Source organism: Dromaius novaehollandiae, chromosome W, assembly GCF_036370855.1.
Source record: "Dromaius novaehollandiae isolate bDroNov1 chromosome W, bDroNov1.hap1, whole genome shotgun sequence".
Lineage (NCBI taxonomy): Eukaryota > Metazoa > Chordata > Aves > Casuariiformes > Dromaiidae > Dromaius > Dromaius novaehollandiae.
In genome coordinates, this window is record NC_088130.1 from 12,947,277 (window position 1) to 12,968,701 (window position 21,425).

At 39.5% G+C, this 21,425-nt stretch overlaps 1 protein-coding gene across 1 annotated transcript; it reads right to left on the minus strand.

Annotated features, from left to right (window-relative positions):
• Positions 1-243: 243 nt before the first annotated feature.
• On the minus strand, positions 244-18,010 carry LOC112981876 (annexin A1). Its single transcript, XM_026097866.2, has 13 exons — positions 17,855-18,010; positions 14,251-14,329; positions 11,996-12,089; positions 11,098-11,192; positions 9,368-9,481; positions 8,648-8,738; positions 7,467-7,546; positions 6,449-6,505; positions 4,915-5,008; positions 4,224-4,319; positions 3,026-3,084; positions 2,015-2,137; positions 244-607 (listed from the first exon to the last, which is right to left on the minus strand). Exons 2-13 carry the CDS (start codon positions 14,314-14,316, stop codon positions 548-550), a joined length of 1,029 nt encoding a protein of 342 aa, XP_025953651.2. The 5' UTR covers positions 14,317-14,329; positions 17,855-18,010; the 3' UTR covers positions 244-547.
• Positions 18,011-21,425: the final 3,415 nt, after the last annotated feature.

A 21,425-nucleotide genomic window follows, 5' to 3' on the forward strand; every position in this document is an offset into this window, starting at 1 on the left:
AACAAAGCCAGAGGTAGCATTAGTTTTTTTGTAAAGATAGTATTTATTAACAAGTCATCTTCAGTTATGTTTCTAACATCTGGTTTACATGCACCTTAGCTGAAATGAAATGGAAAGGTTCAGCCATACTGCATGAAGTTGTTAGTCTTTGTTGATTATTTAAATCATTCTCTGATGTTTCTCTCATGTACTGTATGCAGACAACAATATTAAATGCAGAAAAGTGACAAAGGACACATTAAGTCTCACACAGGTTAATTTATTTTTAAGATTTCATTTGCTTTATTTAGATGAAAACTTTGCATTTTCATGATTAATCAAGCAAACAAACTTGAGAGCATTCTTTGGCTTTGGATAAATAATGGTAAAAAGAGATATTCATGCCATACGGAATAAAGATATCAAAAAAAACAACATTCCAGGTTACAGGTTTTCCAGATAACACATATGGACTAAGTACCACTCCAGAGAAACCTCAATGTGTATAGCCCATATTTTATTTATAGACAGCTGCAGCAAAGATAAAGATCATCAGTAATAGGGCTTGTTAGTTATCACTTCCACATAGTGCCACGAGGATGTTTTCATAATCTCCTTTGAGTTCATCCTGTCAGTTTAAGTAAAAAAAGAAATACAACTGTTAGGGTAATGGTCTCAAGTGAAAACAATTTCTCTAAGCATTCAGTACACATATGCTAAACATCAATCCTTTACCTAAATAAGTTAACCACTTGATAACACAAATGTTATTCATAGGCTGACCTTGAACTGAGTACTTTCACTAAAGTTGAACTATTCATGCCACATAGAAATAAACACATACATTTCCAGATTGGAGCCAAGGTAGACAAGGCCAACAAAAAGAACTGATAGGCCTTATTGTATAAAGAAGTGAAGCACAGAAGACTTCTGTCCAGGAGCTTAAGCTCTCCTTCAGTAAAATGAAAATGCCTCCCTTGACCTATGATGTCCAAAGTTCATTAATATTAAAACACTATACAGAATCAAAGAACAGGTGGGGTTGGAAGGGACCTGCAGAGATCATCTGGTCCAACCCCCTTCCCAAGCAGGCTAACACATACACGTTATATCTAAGATTATCTCAAACAGAGGTTAAGAATCATCAAATGATATTGGATTCATCACAGAGTCTCTTATTCAGTTGAATGTTTGCTCAAATTTGAATCTACCTTGCAGAGACATAGTGTAGCCAAGTAAGGCTTCAAGCCATTTGGACACAATCATCACTTTGGACCAAGATGATGTGATATAATTGCATCCTAAATGACAGCTCGCCTACAGTCGTGAGGGAAGAATATAAATTACCTTTTCTACTTAACTGGAAAAGTAGCAAACATTACCAAAAATCAGTAGGGTGCTTTAGTGCACATAGGGAGCATGTTTCTGCTCCAATCAAGACTTTTTCTTTAGTGTTGTCTACTAGTTTCCACAAAGCTGCTTTACAAGTTTAGCTTTCTAATTGTATATGACTGGTTTACATTTTCCAGAAAATATATTGGGTGGCCTGCACCCTTTTAGAAGCTATTTTTGTTGGTATAACTCATTCATTTAAATGACCTGGAAAGCAGGACAAATAAGTGTCAAATTAAAAAGGTATTTTCATGAGTACTTCAGAGAGCCAGAGACACCAAATATCTCCCACAGAGCTGTCAGTGCAATGATAGCCACCCTCCTGCCAATGTACCTTATGCCTATACAAACATAGGCATTAGGGCACAGCATGGTCTCCAATCAATGCTTGGCTCCTACTGTAAGATGACATCCCGAGACATGTACCACAGATAGCTAATTGCTATAGGTTTTGTGACGAAAACATTCTCCCCAGAAAATGAATTAGTTCTACCATCACATGGATCACTGAGAACATTATAGCTACAATGAGGTACTCAGGATGAACTGGTGACTGAGGAGGGGAAGAGGTAACAAACCCCTTACTGGCCCTCCTGCATCATCCAGTTGTTTTCCTCCATAGTTCACCTGAGAGGAAACCTACCATAATGGCTTGGCGGAGAGAGATGCCGTACAGTCTCTTGTAGTAGCCTTTGATCTCATTCATGTCCACCTCAGAGCGTGAAACCATGATTCTGATGAGAGTTTTGTGCCGTGTCCCAGAGCCCTGTTAAAAGCAAAAAAGGAGACAACTTACATGACTGAAATGTCTTCTTAAATCAAGGTTTCGTATGTTAATCCATCACCCCTATCTGTGGGAGTACAGGGTCCAGACCCTATACCTTTGCCATCTCTACTCCTCTCATATCCCCCTTTCTGTACCCAACCAACACAAATTCACTGATCACAAGTTACCTCTACCAACTGCGGACCTAGGATTTCCTTTTACAACATCTGCTTCCAGAAAAGAGGTAAGTCCTTCACTGTGCTTGCCTGACACCAAAGATGACCTAGACTTCACTGAGGTGTTTTTTTTTTTTTTGGGTTAAGAGTGCAATGAACTCCAGTTTCATAATGATATGTTCAGTTTTTCATGTCCTGCTCCTAACCAAGTCACGGGAGTTACGTAAGTTCATACATACTAGAATTGGAAAATGTTCCAGTTTCATGAGCTCAGACGGCATCACTCAATTCGTGTTCCCAATTTGTCACAGAAAGCTCAAATCTCTAGTCAAAGACTAGGCTCATTTGGGGTCTCCCCCACCCCAGTTCTGGAATTAATTTACTGTTTATTTATCATTAATACTTTTGTGGTTTCATAAAGAAAAAAGAAAAGTTTCAATTAGCTTCCAGTCACTGTCTAGAGTAACGGGTACATGCATGGAAGCGCAGATGCCTTCCTGAATACACTATCGCAAACAGCTCCTCCCATGGAAGAAGACTCAGAGGTTTCAAATAAAAGAAGAAAAAGAGTAAGATAAATATACTGAATTTCTTTCTGTAGTCCTTTTTTTCCCCTCACACAAAGTAGTCAGGAGAGTTCTCTCCCAGGTTGTTATTTTTCAGTTTACAAAGCACCCCTTGCCCACAAACAAAAGTTCTTGGTCTAGGTTACCTTCATTGCCAAGTGGAGTTTTTCAGCAAAGAAAGCTGGCTTGCTCGTGGCACACTTCACTGTAATGGAACAGTGAGATAAGGTTACATCTGACACATATGCAACAAGTAAGAAAAAGCAGAAGTCTGGAAAGAGAACACTTTAAAAGCAGTCTCTGTGCACCTAGCAGCACCTCCTATTTTTCTACTTCTTTTCACCTATCTTCAAAATATGAGAGAAGTGACAGTTCCTTTGCCTGCTCTGTTCATTCAGAGAGCAATAGTTACTCCTGTTACAGTAAAGACAGGACTGTACTCCACAGCCACAAAGCTGAGAAAGATGCTGCAAGGATAAGAATGTGAAAGCATTTGTTTTCTCTACAGCAGAGCTGGGGGTTATGATCTGATGTTTTGTAAACCAGATTATATTAACTACTTCTCATCTACCTATATTAAAAGAGATCCGATAGGACTCATTTTTGTATCCAAAGTATGCCTACCAAAGTTTAGCTGGAGAGCATCATACATAAATACCAATGCTTCCAGGTGTCACCAGTGTTCAGACAACAGACCAAGTTCATAATACCTCAGAGGAGGGCTACAACATCATCCTGTCACTGGGCTAGATCAAGGTATTATCCTTGCCCTCTGCCCCTTGTCCTTCCCCTAAATAATACCATGTATCTCACTTTATCATTATTTATATTGTTCATGGGCAACAGTAATGTTAAAGATCTTAATATATAGGTTTATCATGAACCTTTACAAGAATACCTTCTTGAACAAAACCTCAGGAGGGAAACCGTCATACTTTTATTCATCACGTATCGTAAGTGTTTTTGAAAAACAAGATTTAGAGAAAGACTTGTTTTGGTCTAATTTCTTGGGGACATGTCCAAAACTATAGATTTGATGCAAACAGTCCCTGTTCTGGCAGGTCTTTTTCGCATGGTCACTTCCTGCAGAAGTCTTCCTTTGTCCATGACATGCCTATTCTCCTTGTAAGACCTTTTACATGTCAGGAGAGATAATTCTATTCATTTGTCCACTTTAACTGACTTTAAGTTAAATCACTGTGTTCAGACCAGATTTTCCCAGACTAGATTTTATCTAACAAGCTTCTCAATGAAGCTGGATAAAACCAGGATGGCTTCCTATTAGAGTATACAAAAGTGTATGGTCAATATATATTCTGGGTTACTATCTGCAGAACCACTTACCAAGGGCAGTAAGGCAGTTCTCAATATCACCCTTCAGCTCCAAGTCCAGTACCTTGTTCATGTCATGCTGGCTGTATTTCGTGTACTTCTGAAAGACTAAATACAGGAAGAAAATTCAGTGAATAATGATGAATATGTAGTATTTGCCCTGCTATGCCTCTGCCTCTTTCTGCCCTCACTGCTGCAGCTCTACCTACAGAGGATTGGATGTAGTCCATATTTCTCATTTTCCTCAGCAAGCAGAATGCTAAGAGCAGTGTTACTGTATACTTGGAGTCAGCATGAGAAATGGGACCGTGGAAGGATGGTTGGATTCATATTCCCATTGGTAGCGGAAGGGGCGACGGTCCAGTGACTCCACTGGAGCCCGTGTCATAAGGTGGTATCCTCCCACCCAGGACAAACTGTCTGGGGAGCATTCATGACTCTAGCCTGAAGAACTCGGATCCCTTGGCCTTGTGATAGTTTGCAGGAATAGATTTGTTAACAACTTAAGTGATGTTGCTCATCACTGGTATGGAGAGGACAGCCAAGCTGCCAACCGTATCCTTAGATCAACAAGCACATTTCCAACTACACAGAGCTTTGCAGCAGTCAGAGTTGCATCTTGGGAATCTATATAATCTCTCAATGAATGAGCAGGCCATGTTCAAAATACAATTCCTTAGGCACAAAGTTTCATCCAACCTACCCCTTCGAAGATGGGGGTAGCTTCTTGCTGTAAGAACAGTAACAAACACGTTAACATCAGTTCCCTTTCTTTTTTCTCCAGCTTCATATAAGGCCTGTCATAAAGAAAAGAAGGTAGTAAAGTTAACGTTAATACAGGGAAAACTAAACAGAAATACTGTACTTCTGAGGCTACCAGCCAAAGGTAGGCAATTGCTTTTCTGCAGTGAACTATAGTCCTTGATACGATCCATAACAAGATACAAAACTCTACACAGCCTCAGACTAACTCTAGCTCTATCAAGAAATACTTCATATTTCACTTATGGCATAATAGTACCTAGAGAGCACCATACACCTACAAATCATATTTTCAGACTTTTTTTTAGAATCACCATCCAGCTTTCTTGGGTATATTACTTCCTTGAGTGAAGATATTTTTCATGCATCATGATATGCCATGCTCTGTGTGGGTGTGTAGGACTGGCAGCCTTTCTGCAGACAAACAAAATTAGCTCTGATATTAACTGGACAAATGTGAAAGAGAAGCCTACGCACCAAGTACTCCTTGTCCTTCCAGGAGTGACTTTAATGAAAAGTGAGAAAAAACAAATCAATCAATCAATCTCCTTCATTTTCCCCACCGCCTCAAACCTCTCTAGAAGTCATAATTAAAGACCTCCACACTGAAGCAAAGAAGATTTAACAACACTCTAAGTACCAGCAATGAAGCCCTTTGGACCAAGAGAAACTTTATTGAACTTTAGCACCTGTACGGGGCATTAATTTACTGTCTCTCAAACCTAGGACTGACGACAAAAACTAAACCTCTTATGTAGCAGGAGCAAGAACAATATTGCTCAATGAGCACTTTTTGTGGTTGGATTTTAAAAAATTGATTTAAAACCAACATAGATTTGAATTGTAAAAGTGATGCAAGATTTTAAAGTGAAAACTTAGGATAGATGGCTAAGTTTTACCAAGATGTCAACAAAAAGTCACACTAATGTAGGAGGAAATAAGAGAAAAAACAGTTGTTTATTTTAGAATCATTAAAAACATTACTGTGATGTGCACCCGATAATCTTGAAAAGTACATCACCGAAAAGCAATAGCTACAGCTGACATACTGCAGAGTTCAGACTGGCCAAGGTCTTCAGGAGCTGGTTCTTCACCTCCATGAGTACAACTTTATCCCTCAACTGGAGAACTGTTTTTACGTTATACATAAGAAAAATGTGTCTAATTTCTCCCACTGCTGACCTCTGCTTCCTACGATCTACATCCTTTACATGAACTAGAAGATATCTTGCAGAAACCTTTCTGAAGCTAGATATTTTGAGGGTTAAAGATTTCCTTTAGCTGGCGAAGCCTATGCAAACCTTGGAAAATGGTATCCCCTCAGAAAAAAAATACTACATAATGTACAATTCTCTGTTAAGAGTCTGCAGTGCAACAGATGCAGGTAGGTGAAAGGGAACATTCACAGCCAGGCACAGCTGGTAATTGCAAGTAAGGGGAACAGAGAAACTGCAGAGCCCCAAGTATGATCTTACCCTGGCATCGTTGTCAGCAAGCTCATCATTCACATGAGGATCTTCACTTCGGTCAGCCTAAGTAAATAAATAAATGATAATTCAGCATTTCTCATTATCATTCAGTTAACCAAAAACCAGTATTCTAGAGTTCTGGCCTGCTATTCTGGTACATGCTTTAATACCGCAGAACTTTAACAGGCACAGTTCTGTCAGTCCTGTGAATGAAGCTGAAGCATTTGCTAATCAATTAGAGCTCAGATTTTTAAGGCCATTAGCACCTATTTTCTGAAACAGTACATTAAAACCCATAGGAATTAGTGTTACTCAGCGTCAAGTTACAGGTCTCAGAAGCTACAACTTGCTCCCTGATGAACTTCTACAATGAGCTTCTTTCAAAGTCATTTAAAAGCATAACTGCAAATCAAAACTATACACATGAGCATATCAACAAACAATCTGGCATGCACATACAAACTTCACACACGTACTCAACAATCATGGAATCCAATATTCATTGCATTTCCAACGAGTCTTTTTATAGCAGCTCTAGCATTTAAACTGAACTGCTTTTGAGCATCAATTCACAGAACACTTTGTCCACTTGTTCACTCCTACCATCCCACTATACTTACTACTAGAAATATATCTTAACAGCTAATCAAAGGTTTATTTCTCTACTTATAAGCATCACTTTTTTTCTACTTCTAGTCACTCAATGTGACATTATTTCTATTATTTTTTCAAATGCTTACAGTTACCACGAAAAAAGAATTAAAAGCAGATTTGATAAATAGTAACAAATACCACATTTTTTTAATGTTCTTGAATAAAATCTCCTTATAGCTTTTTTAAAGAACAATTTTATATGGTCTAACATGTGTAAGTAAAAAATAATGCAAGGAAATAAATAATTTATTTATTAAGTAATGTTTAATAAATAAATTCTTATTTATTATATGTCTTTCCTTAACATAGGCTTGACAACATTAATTGTTAGTATTGGTAATGTCAGTGCAAACGTTTAAACACAGCATACCTTGGCTAGAGTAACCAAAGCCTTCTGAAAGTCTCCAGATGTGTCAGAGATAATGTCTTGTGTCAGATCTCTCTTCAGTACTGAAATCAAATGAAAATGGATCCACAGTTTGTTTTAAAGTTATCATCCCTATAATTTTTCCCTTCTTTTTTTAGTCTCTTACTTAAATATGCCTGTTGGAACTGCATTTTTCCTCTTTTCTCTCCTTTAGTTTTGATAGAATGAGTATTTTTTGTAACATGCCCTCTCATTTCTGAGATGTGCTGTGAAACTGGAGGTTAGACCCACAATCTGCTGAAACAGTCATTCTGAAGGGTCTTGAGGGTAGGCCAGTCTTGGGCTCTTGCTTGTGAAATACAAGAAAAGCTTGAAACTTTTTGCATCCCATTTATCTTTCATTCTTATTTCTGACTATTCTAAATAGCACTGAACTATATCCAATGGGACTCAAAACACTTCTGAAAAACTGAGCTATAAGTTTGGGCTTCTAACTGAGACACATGGAATGGACATGTCTTGGAAACATTAGCCCATAATCTCCAAAAACATGAGATTTAATTAGACAACACAAACTGACTATATTAAACTCTACATAAGTGAGAGATGCCAGATTATGTTTTAGTTACTTCTTCAAAGAATTTCTCCTTCTAGTTCCTGCAGCTAATGTGATCCGTGTTACTAACTCAATAAGCATTTTGTCAAGGCTAGTGAGCCCCTACGAGGTCAGCCAGGGCTTAGTTAGGGAGAAGAAAGCAGCTGGGTTTTGCTTGCATTCTAGAAAACATTTAATGCACCTCCTGTTCCATGAAACATCCACACTTCTGGCTGGGATCATGAGCCTTTTCCTTTTGTAGTGTGATCTCTTTGGATCAGAAAAAGTCAGTATGGCCTCTCCTGCACCCAACCTTACTTGTAGCTTTACTTACCACCTAAAATGTCTTCTCAGTTTCTCCTATTGAGAGGGTAAGGCTGTGAGCGTAATGTGTCTGCCACAATGTTGTGAGAAGACTTGCATGACCCACACTAGATTTTTTAATGCCAGGTATTAAGTTGCAGGGATCTGTTGGTTATGGCTGCTTAAAAAAAGTTATTGATAAAAAGAATGTCACCTGGCAGAACAGAGCCTGTCCATTTTCTCCCAATGCTGCATACCATTAATACTTTTTCCTTCTCTGAATTACCTTCTTTGTAGTATCTGCTGGCTTCTCCGATCTCTTTGTTGCTTCTTGAGGCCATAATCTCAATTAAGGTATCCTCATCAGTTCCAAGCCCCTGTTGAAAAATGGTTGAATTTTTAACAATGTTATTTAATACAGCAAACTTAAAATGTAGAAGAACAGAAAGAACATGAAAATGAGGGAGAAGGATCTGAAGATCCCACATTCAGGAAGACAGAAAAATGAAAAACATTCCTGCTTTCATATAATAGTCTTATTTCAACTCCCCTGGAACTCATTTTTTATCACATCGAACATCACTGGTACCCAACAGAAGTGCTAAAATGACTGAGCAGTGTACACGGAAGATAGGAATTTGTAATCTATGAAGAAAAATCCCCCCCCCCCCCATTCCCTTTTTGTTTTCTTTTACTTTTAAGAAACCCCCTAAGTAAATGCCATGGCTTCCTGCCACCACAGTAGCAACCAGTTTTCAGAAGGCAAAGAGTTCATTCTCATAAGAGAACAGCATTTGCAGTCAGTCTCCTCCAACTCTGAAATTCAGCAGAGACTGCTATGTCTCATTCTTAGAGCATGCATTACCAGTACAGATTTATTTTACAAAATGGGAGGAAAATGAAGACAACATGCAATCTTCAAAATGCAAGTCCAGTATCATTTACAGGCCCCGAAAATTATTTACTTTTCTTTAGGGAAGTTTTTCTAAAAAAGTCTTTGTCCAACCTTCATAGAGGCCCTTAATTCTTCAGCATCAAACTGAGCTGGAGTTTTCAGCAAAGCCACAACAACATCTTCCAGGTGACTTTTCAGAACTTTTTTCAAGGCTTCTTCCAGACTCTGTGAAAGGGAGAATGAAAAACATACTAAGCTAGCAAATGGTTAAAAGCTGCTGTTCAGCTACAATATAAAAACAAGTTTAACATCTGAAGAATCTTAGTCTGTATCATTCCTGTAGCTACTAGACAGGATTGCAAAAACCTACGTGAGAATTATAGATTGTCATCTTTCTGTTCAAAGTGTTGGGTTTTTTTCAGTACATATTCAGCATGTTTTCATTCACCCATTTACAGCACTAGAAGTTTGTTTTTTTAAGAGAAGGTACTACTATATTGCTGTTATGATGGTGATTGAGTTGCTTAAATGCACATATCTGGAGAATATTTTAGTTCATCTGTTTATTGCCTAAAGGATATGGAAATTGTAGTGAAAATACTGGGGCATAATCTCATCCTATCCAAAACCGAGAGTCCTAAAGTTAAGAAGAGATTGGGACTGTATTCCAATCTGACCTAAATCTAAGTTTTAAAAAAAAAAGAAAAATCTGTTTTATTCTGCCTGCAATCAGTGAATGCCCAAAACTGTTTTTTGTTACATGAAGTTGCAGCTCTCTTCCCTACCAAATGTGTCTGTAGACAGTGGCTATAAGAGTGAGAAGGTCAATAAATAACTTTGTCAGGGTACCTAAGCCAATGAGGTTACTTCAGAAGCAAGCACTGTATCCATAGTCATTTCTGTTCTGCTTTTGATGGTGCACCAGGCACAAGGGTATCTAATAATCTAACAGCATTAGGCTCCCTGTGCCTTTGAAGTTATATTTTAATTTAGGCCTTGATAAAATATAATTGCAAGGCTGGAGCTTCCTCTGTGGGAGAGGAGAGCTGTGAAACCACAAGTAAGGTTTTCTGAACAGAAACACGGGAAATCTGGGGTAAAATGAGATTATTAGACTTGTTTTCTAAGTTGGCCCTTAGAAGTCACTTAGAGTTACAAAGCAAAGAACTCCAGGGAGTCCTATGAGCAAAGGCTCGGTAACTCTGCTATGCCAACTGCACAATTATAATTTCAATTTAGAGCTACAAGTTCAACTGGAAAAAAATTGTTACAGGGACCTTTGTGCAGAGCAATTAAACTCTTTAGAAATATCCAGTAATTTCCAAGCTCCTCAGGTCCAGGAACTAGCAGTTTTGCCACTAGAACAAATAAGCAAACTGCTCCCTGTGCATCTGTGGGTGTAAAACAGGACTATGGTCCTGCATCTTTCCTGTCTCATTCTGTATTCTATCAACAGCTAAGTATCCGCAGAGAGATGCTGCAAAGTCCCCTTCTCTCTCCCTCCCTTTCTCCCAGCAGACTGCCTGCCAGGTGGTAGTGAGCTTTCTGTATTCCCAGTGATCGAATGACTTTAAGGACCTTTAGAGCATTCAAAAACCTGGAGGCTGAGAATGTGGGATTATTTTTTTTCCCCCAAAAAAATAATAGCCACCATGTCCAAAGACTCATAACTGGAAATGTACTTTTAGGGTACTATCACCCCTGTCACAGTTTTCATAAACTACAGAAATTAATTGCTGTAGCCTTTTGTTCTGGGAAGCTAAAGCTGTATGCACCACCAGATCCATGGAAAACATTGACATTTCAGGTATACATTTGAGGTGGACTTGGAAATACTTTACCTTTCCTTTCAGCTGCTGATAGGCATCTTTGATCTGCTGGCGCTGGGCATTTGATCTTTTAGTCAAGATATCAATGATGGTGGCTTCATCCACACCTGTGAGTAACCAAACATAATGCATGCAATGCAATTGCAAATGTTATCACAGTCTCTAATGTGTTATTTAACCAAATCATCATTTGTATATTATCCGGAATGTGTTTCATTTTGATTGTTTGACACACTGAAGTTTAACCAAAGGAAAGACTGCAATCATCTACCAACTTAGTGATGTAGGGAGAAAGCTGATAAATAGGTTTCCATAGAACAGAAACCTGTATTTGCCACAATTTTATATAAGAAAGCCTTAAAGTGTTCTGAAGGCTGAACCTACACTACAGCATAACTAAATAAAATAAACAGCATTAGATGGCATACTCATTTAACCTCAGCAAGTCAAATCGAAAAAGGTCTCAAATCACAGCCAAAGTGCCCAGTGTGATTTTAAGAGAGAAGCGTAATAGAAGCATATACTACAGTATCAGCATATCCACGACTACTTGCAGGTTTTGTTTTGTTTTGTTTTTTTTTAATAGAAATCAAATCAAAAAGCATTAGCTTGATGTGTCATAATATTCTTTTGGTTCTCTAGAAATTAAATTGTTACTACACATCCTTCAACAAATGCAAGAACCTTATTACAGTATTAAGGTCTGAAATTGTAATATAATGTCAGGTTATCAAAGAGTTCAGATTCTTTCCCAGGTGGCAAAATTTTGATGCCTTGCTAGGTTTTCAAAAGCAGTCGCACCTCTCCTGCTTGCCATTGCATCTGAGTATGATATTTTATTCAGGGCTATTCTCAAATTTTCCTAAGGAAGAATCTGAATGTGGTGAGTTAAATATTTAACTCCTTTTACCCTTTACGGTAATAGCTTTGTCCAAAGCAGCAGCATCAGCTGATGGATTGAAGTTAGGGTACGACTGGACTGGTGAGCCGCCTTTTGAACTTTTCTGCAGGGGAAAAAAAAAATGCTCATTCCAAAGAAAAATTATGCAAAGAAGCAGTTTTACATGCCTAAATAAACCCTGTATTCAGGATTGCCTATTATACCACTATGAAGAAACGAACTCTGAGTTTAGTAACTACATATAGCTTAACAGTCCCAGTATGATATATGTATTGGTTTTACCTCCTTTCACACCTCTTCTATTAAAGAGAAAGTAGCTCATATATTCAGCTTCCACAGGAAACTACTTCCTAACTGCCACTTTAGGCAATTATGTCCAAATTTTAAAGACTCTAAAACCACAATTAAATCCTGCAAGCACTGCCAGTAAAGTGCTACTAATATCCCCATTCATCTTACACAAATTGAGTGTGCATCACATTAAGATGTGAGTCAGCTGAGAAGCCACTAAGACTACAAACACCTCCTGCATGCACAATCTGGATCTCAGAGAAGAGTTCAGGCCTGATCCTTGGAAGAAGCAATGGAGAACTGGTTACCCAACTTCTCTGAAACATGAGACATAAGCAACACTTTCTTCATAAAGATTGCCTACTGGCTGCCTTTGGTGAATCCAGCCTCAGGTGTTGGACAGTCCCCAGGCAATGTTTAAAGGAACCTCGGGATAACTGGGGGATGATGATTTCCACTACATGACGGATTACATGCCTTGACCTAAGTCAACATGACAAAACAAGTTACCGGTAGGGCCTACAACCCAGCAGAACTATCTAACCAATGTTCTCCTCATTACCGTCTTTGACAGCAGCTAAAAAGTGCTCTGAGATTCTTGGATGAAATATTTAAAGAAAACCTCACTTGGTGTGAAATGTGGTAAGACCTTTTATAACACAACAGTAGTTTAGCTGTACTCTTTGTCTCATATTCAACAATGCACTATTAGAATTTTTTTTTAAATCCTTTGCCTCTAAAGTTAATTAGCCCAAGACAAATGGTCAGGTCTTAGGGATACATGTTTCACATACAGCATTCTGTACTGATTTTTTGTACACTTGTAATATCCAATAATTACACAGTCAATGCCCTCCACAATTTTATCACTAGGAGTTGTATTGAAGAGAGCAGAGAGCCTGCATACTTGAAGTGTCTTGCATACTTAAAAAAAAAAAAAAAAAAACCATCACTGTGACTCATTTAAGCCAACAGAGGAATGGGTCTCATTCAGTGCCTGGATCCCAGGCTAGCCAAATCAGTATTTGTGTGCTAGTTTCCATGACAAATTTATCTAGTAGCTAAATAAAAAACTGCCTGTAACCGCTGTAACCAGAATGACTCAGGACCCTGGGAGTGCAACGGGGATGGGATGTGGAGCCAAGGGATTATGCATAAAATGCTGCTGGACAAAAATTACAAAGTCCACAAAGGACAGCAGAAAAGTTTGTTTACTGAAAATCCCTCCTCTGCTCTATTTTTTCAAGATGAAATTTGCTTTCAGAATCTCCTGTGACTTCACAGTGTGCCGCTTTTCCCGTGCTGACAGACATTTCAGTATCCTAATCAGCTTCCTTATCACAAAGACACTCCGGATGCTCCCAGCGCACTAACTCGTAATTTCTCATCACCATCAGCCTTTCTTTGAAATCCCTTCCAATCAGTATCAGCACTGATCATTTGAGATGTTTTATCACATACAGTGACTCTTCCCACCCTAAGCATGCCATATGGTGAGAAAACTAGTATTTATACTGGTGGCATTAGTTTCTTCTTTACATTCCTGGGCTCCAGCTCATGGCTTCCTGTACCTCAATCTAAGCATCTCCGTCTTCCCCACGTATGTCATCTGAACATGTTCTTACACATTCATACTCCTGTGCAGCAGATTACTACTTTAACTTGAGTCAATCAGTGACTGGCCGGTGGGAACAGCACTTCTATTACAATAACTGGCTCTGCCTAGAAACTAATAACTAGGCACTGAAATGTGCACATAAAAATATTTTTTCATCTGATACCAGAGTGCTATCAGAGCCTTTTTAGATTATATGTTGTAATAAAATCCTGTTCCGATTCTAATCGGCAGAATTTTGCCATCATCTTTCCTCCCCTTTGAGTCTATGAAAGATGTTTGTTGGTCCATGCCTTTAAATCACTTCTAAAAGTACTTGAAAATAAGCATGATGCTCTGAAAAGGTTATAATACTTACAATACATTCCTGCTCCTGATTGTCCATGAACCATGCCTGCTTCAGAAATTCTGCTACCATAGCCATGTTGATGGACTCTCTGGGAAGAGATGCATCAAATTACAAAACATTTTTTCCTCAAGCTTTCCCACTGCAAAGTCTTTTCTCTTGAACTATGAAACATAGAAGCTAACCTCCCACGCATTAATCAGTTTGTGCTATTGGAAAGTGGCAACTTTTGATTATGATATTTAGCAGATGAGGTAATGCTCTGCAATTGCCTGCTCATACACACACCCGTAGCTATTTCCACGAGTTTTAGATTAGAAATAAAACACTAAACTAGTTGGACCGTTTGCTTATTTAGTACGGTAATACCTAAGTGGTAGCACCGGCTTTCAAAGGAAAGTTACAAGAAACAGATTAATTGTCTTTCTCCATCATCAAAGGTCCATATACCTTACTGAATATTTGATTCTGTTCAAAGTTGGTGATAAATAAGTATTTACATATGATCGTTTACTGAGTTCTGAGCTCGCGTATTGGGTTAAGACAAAAGATATTCCCCTGTTAAATATACTCGCATTTAATTTCTTTGAATAGCCCCTTTTTAAGAAATATAAGTAGAAGCAGACAGCTTCACCTATATCATTCCCTATTTCTCATATACATTCTCCAATTTCTACTGAAAAGTAGAGCAATATCCATGCAGGAAAGAAAAAATAATTTTTGCTCTTCACCATTAAAAAAGCAAATCAGGCCAGCTTTTCCACAAGATGTCATGCAGAATAGGGAAAAAGAGCAATGGGGAAGTGACTTGAAACCAAGCACTCAATGATGAATGGGTTGCTTTGCAACAGACTTGGAGTGGAGAAAATTCTGTTTCCTAATAGAAACAGTGAGAGAACAGAGAGAAAAAAAATTATGTTTTATCAGATAAAGTATTTGTTGTCTGCTCGAAAAGGAGTTTTCATCAAAACACATTTTTCCCTAGAAGACTCTTGGAGAAGCTTGGTTTTAAGCACACATATAAACAATAAACTAAAGATAATGCTGCCTGTTAATCTGGGATGTCTTTGAAGAGTACCTCGCATATCCAGCATAATGAGACCAAATGCTGTTTGCAGCTAGGTGTATATCAGCCTAATGGAGGTCCTGGGTTGCAGATCACATAATGCAGACCTTATGCAGAAGTATTAAAACTGACGCTGACTACGCTGCAAACACCCTTGCTTTATTTATGCCCTGTGATCCATGCGGTGCTGAGTGGCCCTGGGAAAAGACCAGTCATCCAAAGCAACTCACTCCGAGGGCCAAGCAACGTGGCCGTAGCAAACTGTAAAGCACGTTTCCAGGTCCGGGTGCCAGCAAAGAGGCGGCTACCTCCCACAGCCAGCTCTCCATCCCAGCTCCACCTTTCCCCCCCTCCGCAAGGCAGGGCCCAGCTCCACTCCCTCGCCCAGAAAGCTCCCGCCGCCCTGCCCTTCCCGCGGCCGAGGCACAAAGTTCAGCTCTGCCCCTGCTGCCACCGGAAGCCGTCGCAGACCATACCCTTGGTTACAACCCAAAGTTCATAAGCAAGATCCCGTTTCACAGCACCGGATCTGCGGAGAGGGGGAGCCAAAATTGCATTTGGGTTGGCAGCATAACATTGGCTCGTGGGGAAGGAAGCTGGCAGGGCTGGCCCCGGGGAGAGCCGCTTGCATCCCCAGCCCTCCCGCCTCTCCCCACCCGTGCCCTCACCCAGCTCCCGAGATTTTGCTGCTCACGGGGATGACAGGAGCAGAGGGCTGCTAACCTACACTAAATGGGGTTCATCGAGCCTTTATGCCCATTCAAATCTGAGATACAGTGAAAGAACTGTGTCTTAAAAACAAAACTCTTATTTCTTCTGCTTTTTAAATAAAGACACCTTGGCATGTAGATCCATCTACTTCCATCTAGTAAACAAGTAACATTATAATTTAAAATGAAGCTGAAGTAGACAAATGCTCTTGAGAAGGGTTAAAGACTTTGCTTATGCTGGCTTGGAAAGTTAAGAGACCAGCTTAGATGTAAAATTGTTGTTTGCTTGCTTTGTAAGAAACTGTGACTAATACAGAAAGATTGCAGGAATCTGGGGAGAAAGAGCCAGCCCCCTAGCAGGGTAGAGGCCTTTCCCCATACTTTGACCCTTGCCACTCTGGAATGCAAACAGCTCCTGTAAGCAAAGCCTAGATTTAAAAGAGAAATTCAGACAAGAAAAATAATTTATTATGAAGAGGAGGGGGGAGAACTACTGGCTTTCTACCATATTTTTTCCTCGAAGTCTATGAACAGGGAGGGGAAAAAAAAAAAATCTACAGAGCGGTGAAAACAGAAGGCACCATCAAAGAGGGTGATGTTTCTTTCTGGTTATTCCATACCACGTAGCTATTTCAAAGTTATTCTGTTTATCAAAATATTGTCCGGAATGTGTGTCCTACTACCCAAACAGGAATCTTTAGACATCCCAGTTAAAAGGAAATAGGAATTTAAAGTTTTTCAGTTTGAAAAAATATTATGATTATCATGCATTTTATCATTCCAAATTGGAATTATCAGTATTGCAGCTGGAATGACAAACCAAAGGGAGATTTGGACTGAAAGTCATAACTGTCCCTTTACAAGAATTACTGCAAAGTTTGGTTCAGTCTGGATGCCACTCCCTGTAAGAAGCCCCCTTGAACTGGACATGTTTAAATTCTAAAAAATAGAAATTCAGAAAATAAATACTTAAAGACTCAAACTTTTACACTACTTCCTCAGCTATAGGAGTTTGAATCAAATCAAGTTCATCCTCACCATTTCTCTACCACCATTTAATTACATATCAGATACATCATCTCTGACTACAGTCCCATGCTAGTTACCAGAATCTTGATTTAAATTACGATCATAAAAACCTATCAGAAAAGCAGGCAGTAGCTGCAGGCACACAACGATTTCTTTTACAGCAGGAAAGTTCAGTGGATAAAAATGAAACACCAGAGAGGAAAACAGCCTCACCCTTGGAAAATTCAGTGGAAAGTGTTAGCAGAACAAACCTCAGACTATACAGCCCTTACTTCTGTGGCTTTGCACAAGTTCTCAGCTATAAAGGAGATTTTTGCTGTTATGTTCCCTAAAGGTTCTTTTGACTCACTTTCATCATTCTCAGGAAGAAAGACTGATCTACTGTCCCAAAGCAGGGAACTGTTGTTGAAGTCGAAGCAACTGCTTTGTAAAAAACTTTAAGTTCACATATAAGGCACATTTGTTTCCCAGTGACTCCAGTTTTGCTGCATACAGATTTTTACAGCAGCCTACTACAAAGGGAAAAAAAAATCATAGGAAACAGTCGACTCCAATAAGTTTACTTTCAATCATTTAAGCTATTTTTTCAATTCCTTATGTGCATTAAATAAAAGGAGTGATTAACTGAGCCCTTCCATGTACATGAAATATTTTAAAACGGAAAGAATTTCTTCTGCCCACACCCATCTTTTCTGGTGCCAACAAATCCAGCCTGCAGAAAATTGCACCAGGTCACTTGAAAAAAATATAGTGCACAACTCTTAAAGTTTGTCAGATCTACAGAGAGCAGTAAAGAACTACAAAAACCTACCTTCTGCCTCACAAACGTTACTTTTCAGGACGGTACAGCCTGGAAGAAGAGAGCTGTGCGCTTGCGATGGTTTTATAGCCCCATGCAGGAGGCCCCACCTAGCAACCAGTGTTTCCTCAGCCCCAGCAACTGGCTGCTCTTTGCTAGAGGCCAAATTTGGGTAGTGTCCAAACACAGAAACGCACAAAAAGGTCATTGCAAAACCAGGCACTGGAAGGAAGCAGGAGCAGATTTCAGAAGGGAAAAGACAACTCATGAGCATGCCTTGGTGGTTTCCACCCTCTGTGATCAGAGCCCTTGCTGCAGTAAATTGCCATTAATCTTTTGGGGTCATAGGATTAAAATGCTAATGAGACAAAAGCTAAGGTTTAATTACTCCCTTGACATTTTGACACCTCTTATACCAGTTAAAAGTGAACATATTAAGACATCTCATTTCTCAATGAAAATTAAAAAAAAAAAAAGAATGGAAGAGAGTTATCACAGGTTCTTGGCTTTATAGAGCTCTGGCAACTATTATCTCTGCTTCTGCATATGAATTCACAGCAGGAATGAGACACTTCCAAAAATGAGTCTCCATATGCTATGCCAAAAGGGCATTGATGTTTTTGGAAAGGCAACACTTGGAGCCTGCTAAGCTTAACAGAAGTGAGAAGAAGAATTAGATACATCTATAATTAAAAACAAGCTGAGCCATTCAGATGAAATCCCAAAGTGTGCAGGGTGCACAGGACAAGAGGGCACCAGCCCACTTTGCAGAAGGGGTGATCAGGGAGCGCTCCCTTGTCACACCAGCCAAGTGCCCCTTCCAGAGCACATCCAGCATGGCACCGAGCACACACATCTCAGGCTGGCACAGTGCACGGTGCCCAGTGAAGAAATACTGGTCCCAGAATGGGAAACAAACCATTTGCATCTAATGGCTTAGCATATCTGCCCAGCATCAGTCTTGTTTACTGCTGATACAGACCTGCTGCACAATGCTGGCAGCTGTAGAAAGGGGAAGCAGGGCTGATCTCCCTCTGATAAACCTGCATGAAATACCGTATCTCCTACAGCCCCCCCCCCCCCATTTAGCAATTAATAAAATGAGGAGGGAGGGCAGCATTCAAGGGGACACCTGCAAATGCTTCATTGCAGCATCTCTATGTATAATTTGCTTCACAAAAGGGCTGTTACAACTTTGGAAATAGGCTTCCTTTCTTTTTTTATTCTCCTCTTTAACTGAGCGTGTGGTACAGCAAGAAAGCGATACCCTGTGCCCTACTCCTTGGGGTGGGGAGATGGGTGCCAGCAGGAGCCCCTGACCCCAGGGAGCCCCCACTGCACCAGGACAACTGCTTTCCCCTGCTTGGAAGTGCTTTCCTTCTCTCCTCCACACTACACAGGTTATTTAGCAAAGGTATTTCAGGTGCTTTCAGTCAGCTGAATAATTCAAGGGGTCTGCCAGTTAATAGTGATGTTGTCAGCAAGCTGTCAGGGTGCACTGGGTTTTGTTTGTTTAATTATTCTGTGTGAAAATTGGATTACTCCTGACCTTCTCCATGTCAGTATGAGGTTAACATTCTTATTTTAGTGGTTTCCAATGTTGGCCAAAAACTTTGTTTGCACTTTTTCTGGCACTGTTTCCCTTGCCTATTAATGAACATGGCTAATTACAATCCATTTACAATGAAAAGCTGGGAACATGTGTGTATCCTGGTGTTCCCAGCTGAGTCTTTTGAAGTCCTGAAATAACCTAGAAAGATAAGTTATGCAGACTCAGAGCTTCCTTATAAATTGCTGGTGCTTTCTGAGTAATGAAAATAATACAGCAGCATTTACTACAGGCCTGTAAGGGCAGGAAACAGCATGTTAGAAGTACTTAGTACTTAAACATGCTTCCCAGTTAACTCTTTTCTTAATTTGCTTTCTCAACAGTGGGACTATTGTACTCTTTTCATCATTGTATTTTTCCACCTTTATTTTATTTACTTGTTTTATTTATTTCATCTCTCAGGCCTGTGTTTCAACTTTCAGAGCAATCTGACATGAAACCAGTCCGCTACAATTCTTTTCAGGAGCTGTTTGCTTTTTCTCCTTTTTCATGGGTGGAGATGTTGACTCATCACCTTCCTGCAACCAGAGTGAGTCATCATCAGAGAGCCTTACTATATAGTACTCTCCCACTTTAAAATTGCAATTTAATTGGGGGGAACCTAAGCATTTATTGTTAACTGTTTAACAGTAATTCCATTATTTGTTTCACAAAGCTGTAATAACTTGTGCAGAGCTTCAGGATCTGGTATTGTTTATTAAAAAGTTGCAAAGCATGGAGCTACTGTCATAATGTAAATGAAAGAGAATTTTTTTTTTTTTACTTCTACACTCAAAACCATATGCCTCAGATACTGCTAGTATCAGTATTTTGATACAATAGTCACCTAGTATAGAATACAATTGTTGCTGTGAGAAATGGAAAAGTACTCACTCAGAGTAAAAATAGAGCAAGAGGAAAAATAGCACCTCTTGGTAAACTGCCAAATTTGCCCTTACAAATATTTCTCTTGAGGCTGGTGATAACAGCTCAAATGGGCAGATGGAGTTTCCCCAAGCCATTCATCCTACAGAGCACTGGGAAAAGCAAAATAACTCAGGAATTTCTTGGAGTTTGGGAGAAAGATGGGAGCCCTTGCATCTATTTCAAAGGCTGATATCCCCTACCCTAGAAATGCCCTTCTGTTTGCATTTTAGTAGGGATACCTTAAAGAGGCCCTGTGTTTGGGAATAGGTCCTTCCACCTACCTTCAGCTGAGGAAGCCCATGGTACTAATCACCCTAGATTACCCATGAGATAAATGTTAAGTGAAGATTGATGCTAACACACTGCATTGTTCTGAAGTAGCATAGCCCTGCAGGAGCACCTGAGTGAACTGAGTTGGATAATAAAGAGAGGCATAAAATAGAGCTCTGCCTGTTTCCCACCAGGTCAGCCATCCATTTAGAGCCAGCTGATACCAAGCCAGAACTAGCTGGAAGCTGCCTCTCTTGTCTTTTGCACCCTGTCACTTCATTCATCCTCACTAGCTTTTATACACACCTCATGAAACTGAGGAGAAATGCATTACTCCATTTCCTGAGGTAGCGAGAGCCTGCAGGGCAACCAGCTATACTCAGGTTTCAAGTAACAGACACAGTGATATAGATGATACAGACACACATGATGTCACCACTGTATGAGTAATACCAGTACTGACAAAGACAGTAATGCTTCCAGCAAGACTTTCTAGGGCAAATCCAAGACTTCCTCCACTAATGCATATTTAGCAAGGTACAAATTCCTGGTTTAGGAAGCATGTCTCTGTTAGGGTATTCAGAAAAAAAATCTTTTCTGCTTACTGAAGTATGGTGCCTTCTCAGATCTTCATTGCTTCCTTTGACATTACAGCAGATTAAATTTCAGTTTTAGAAAAAACAGCTACAGTATCTGTTCATTTGCATCTAATCTATGTGATTCTAGATAGGTCCATATATAGCTGGGCTGTGATCACGAAAATATACAACTTTACTAACTATTTGCCTGGGTAGTACA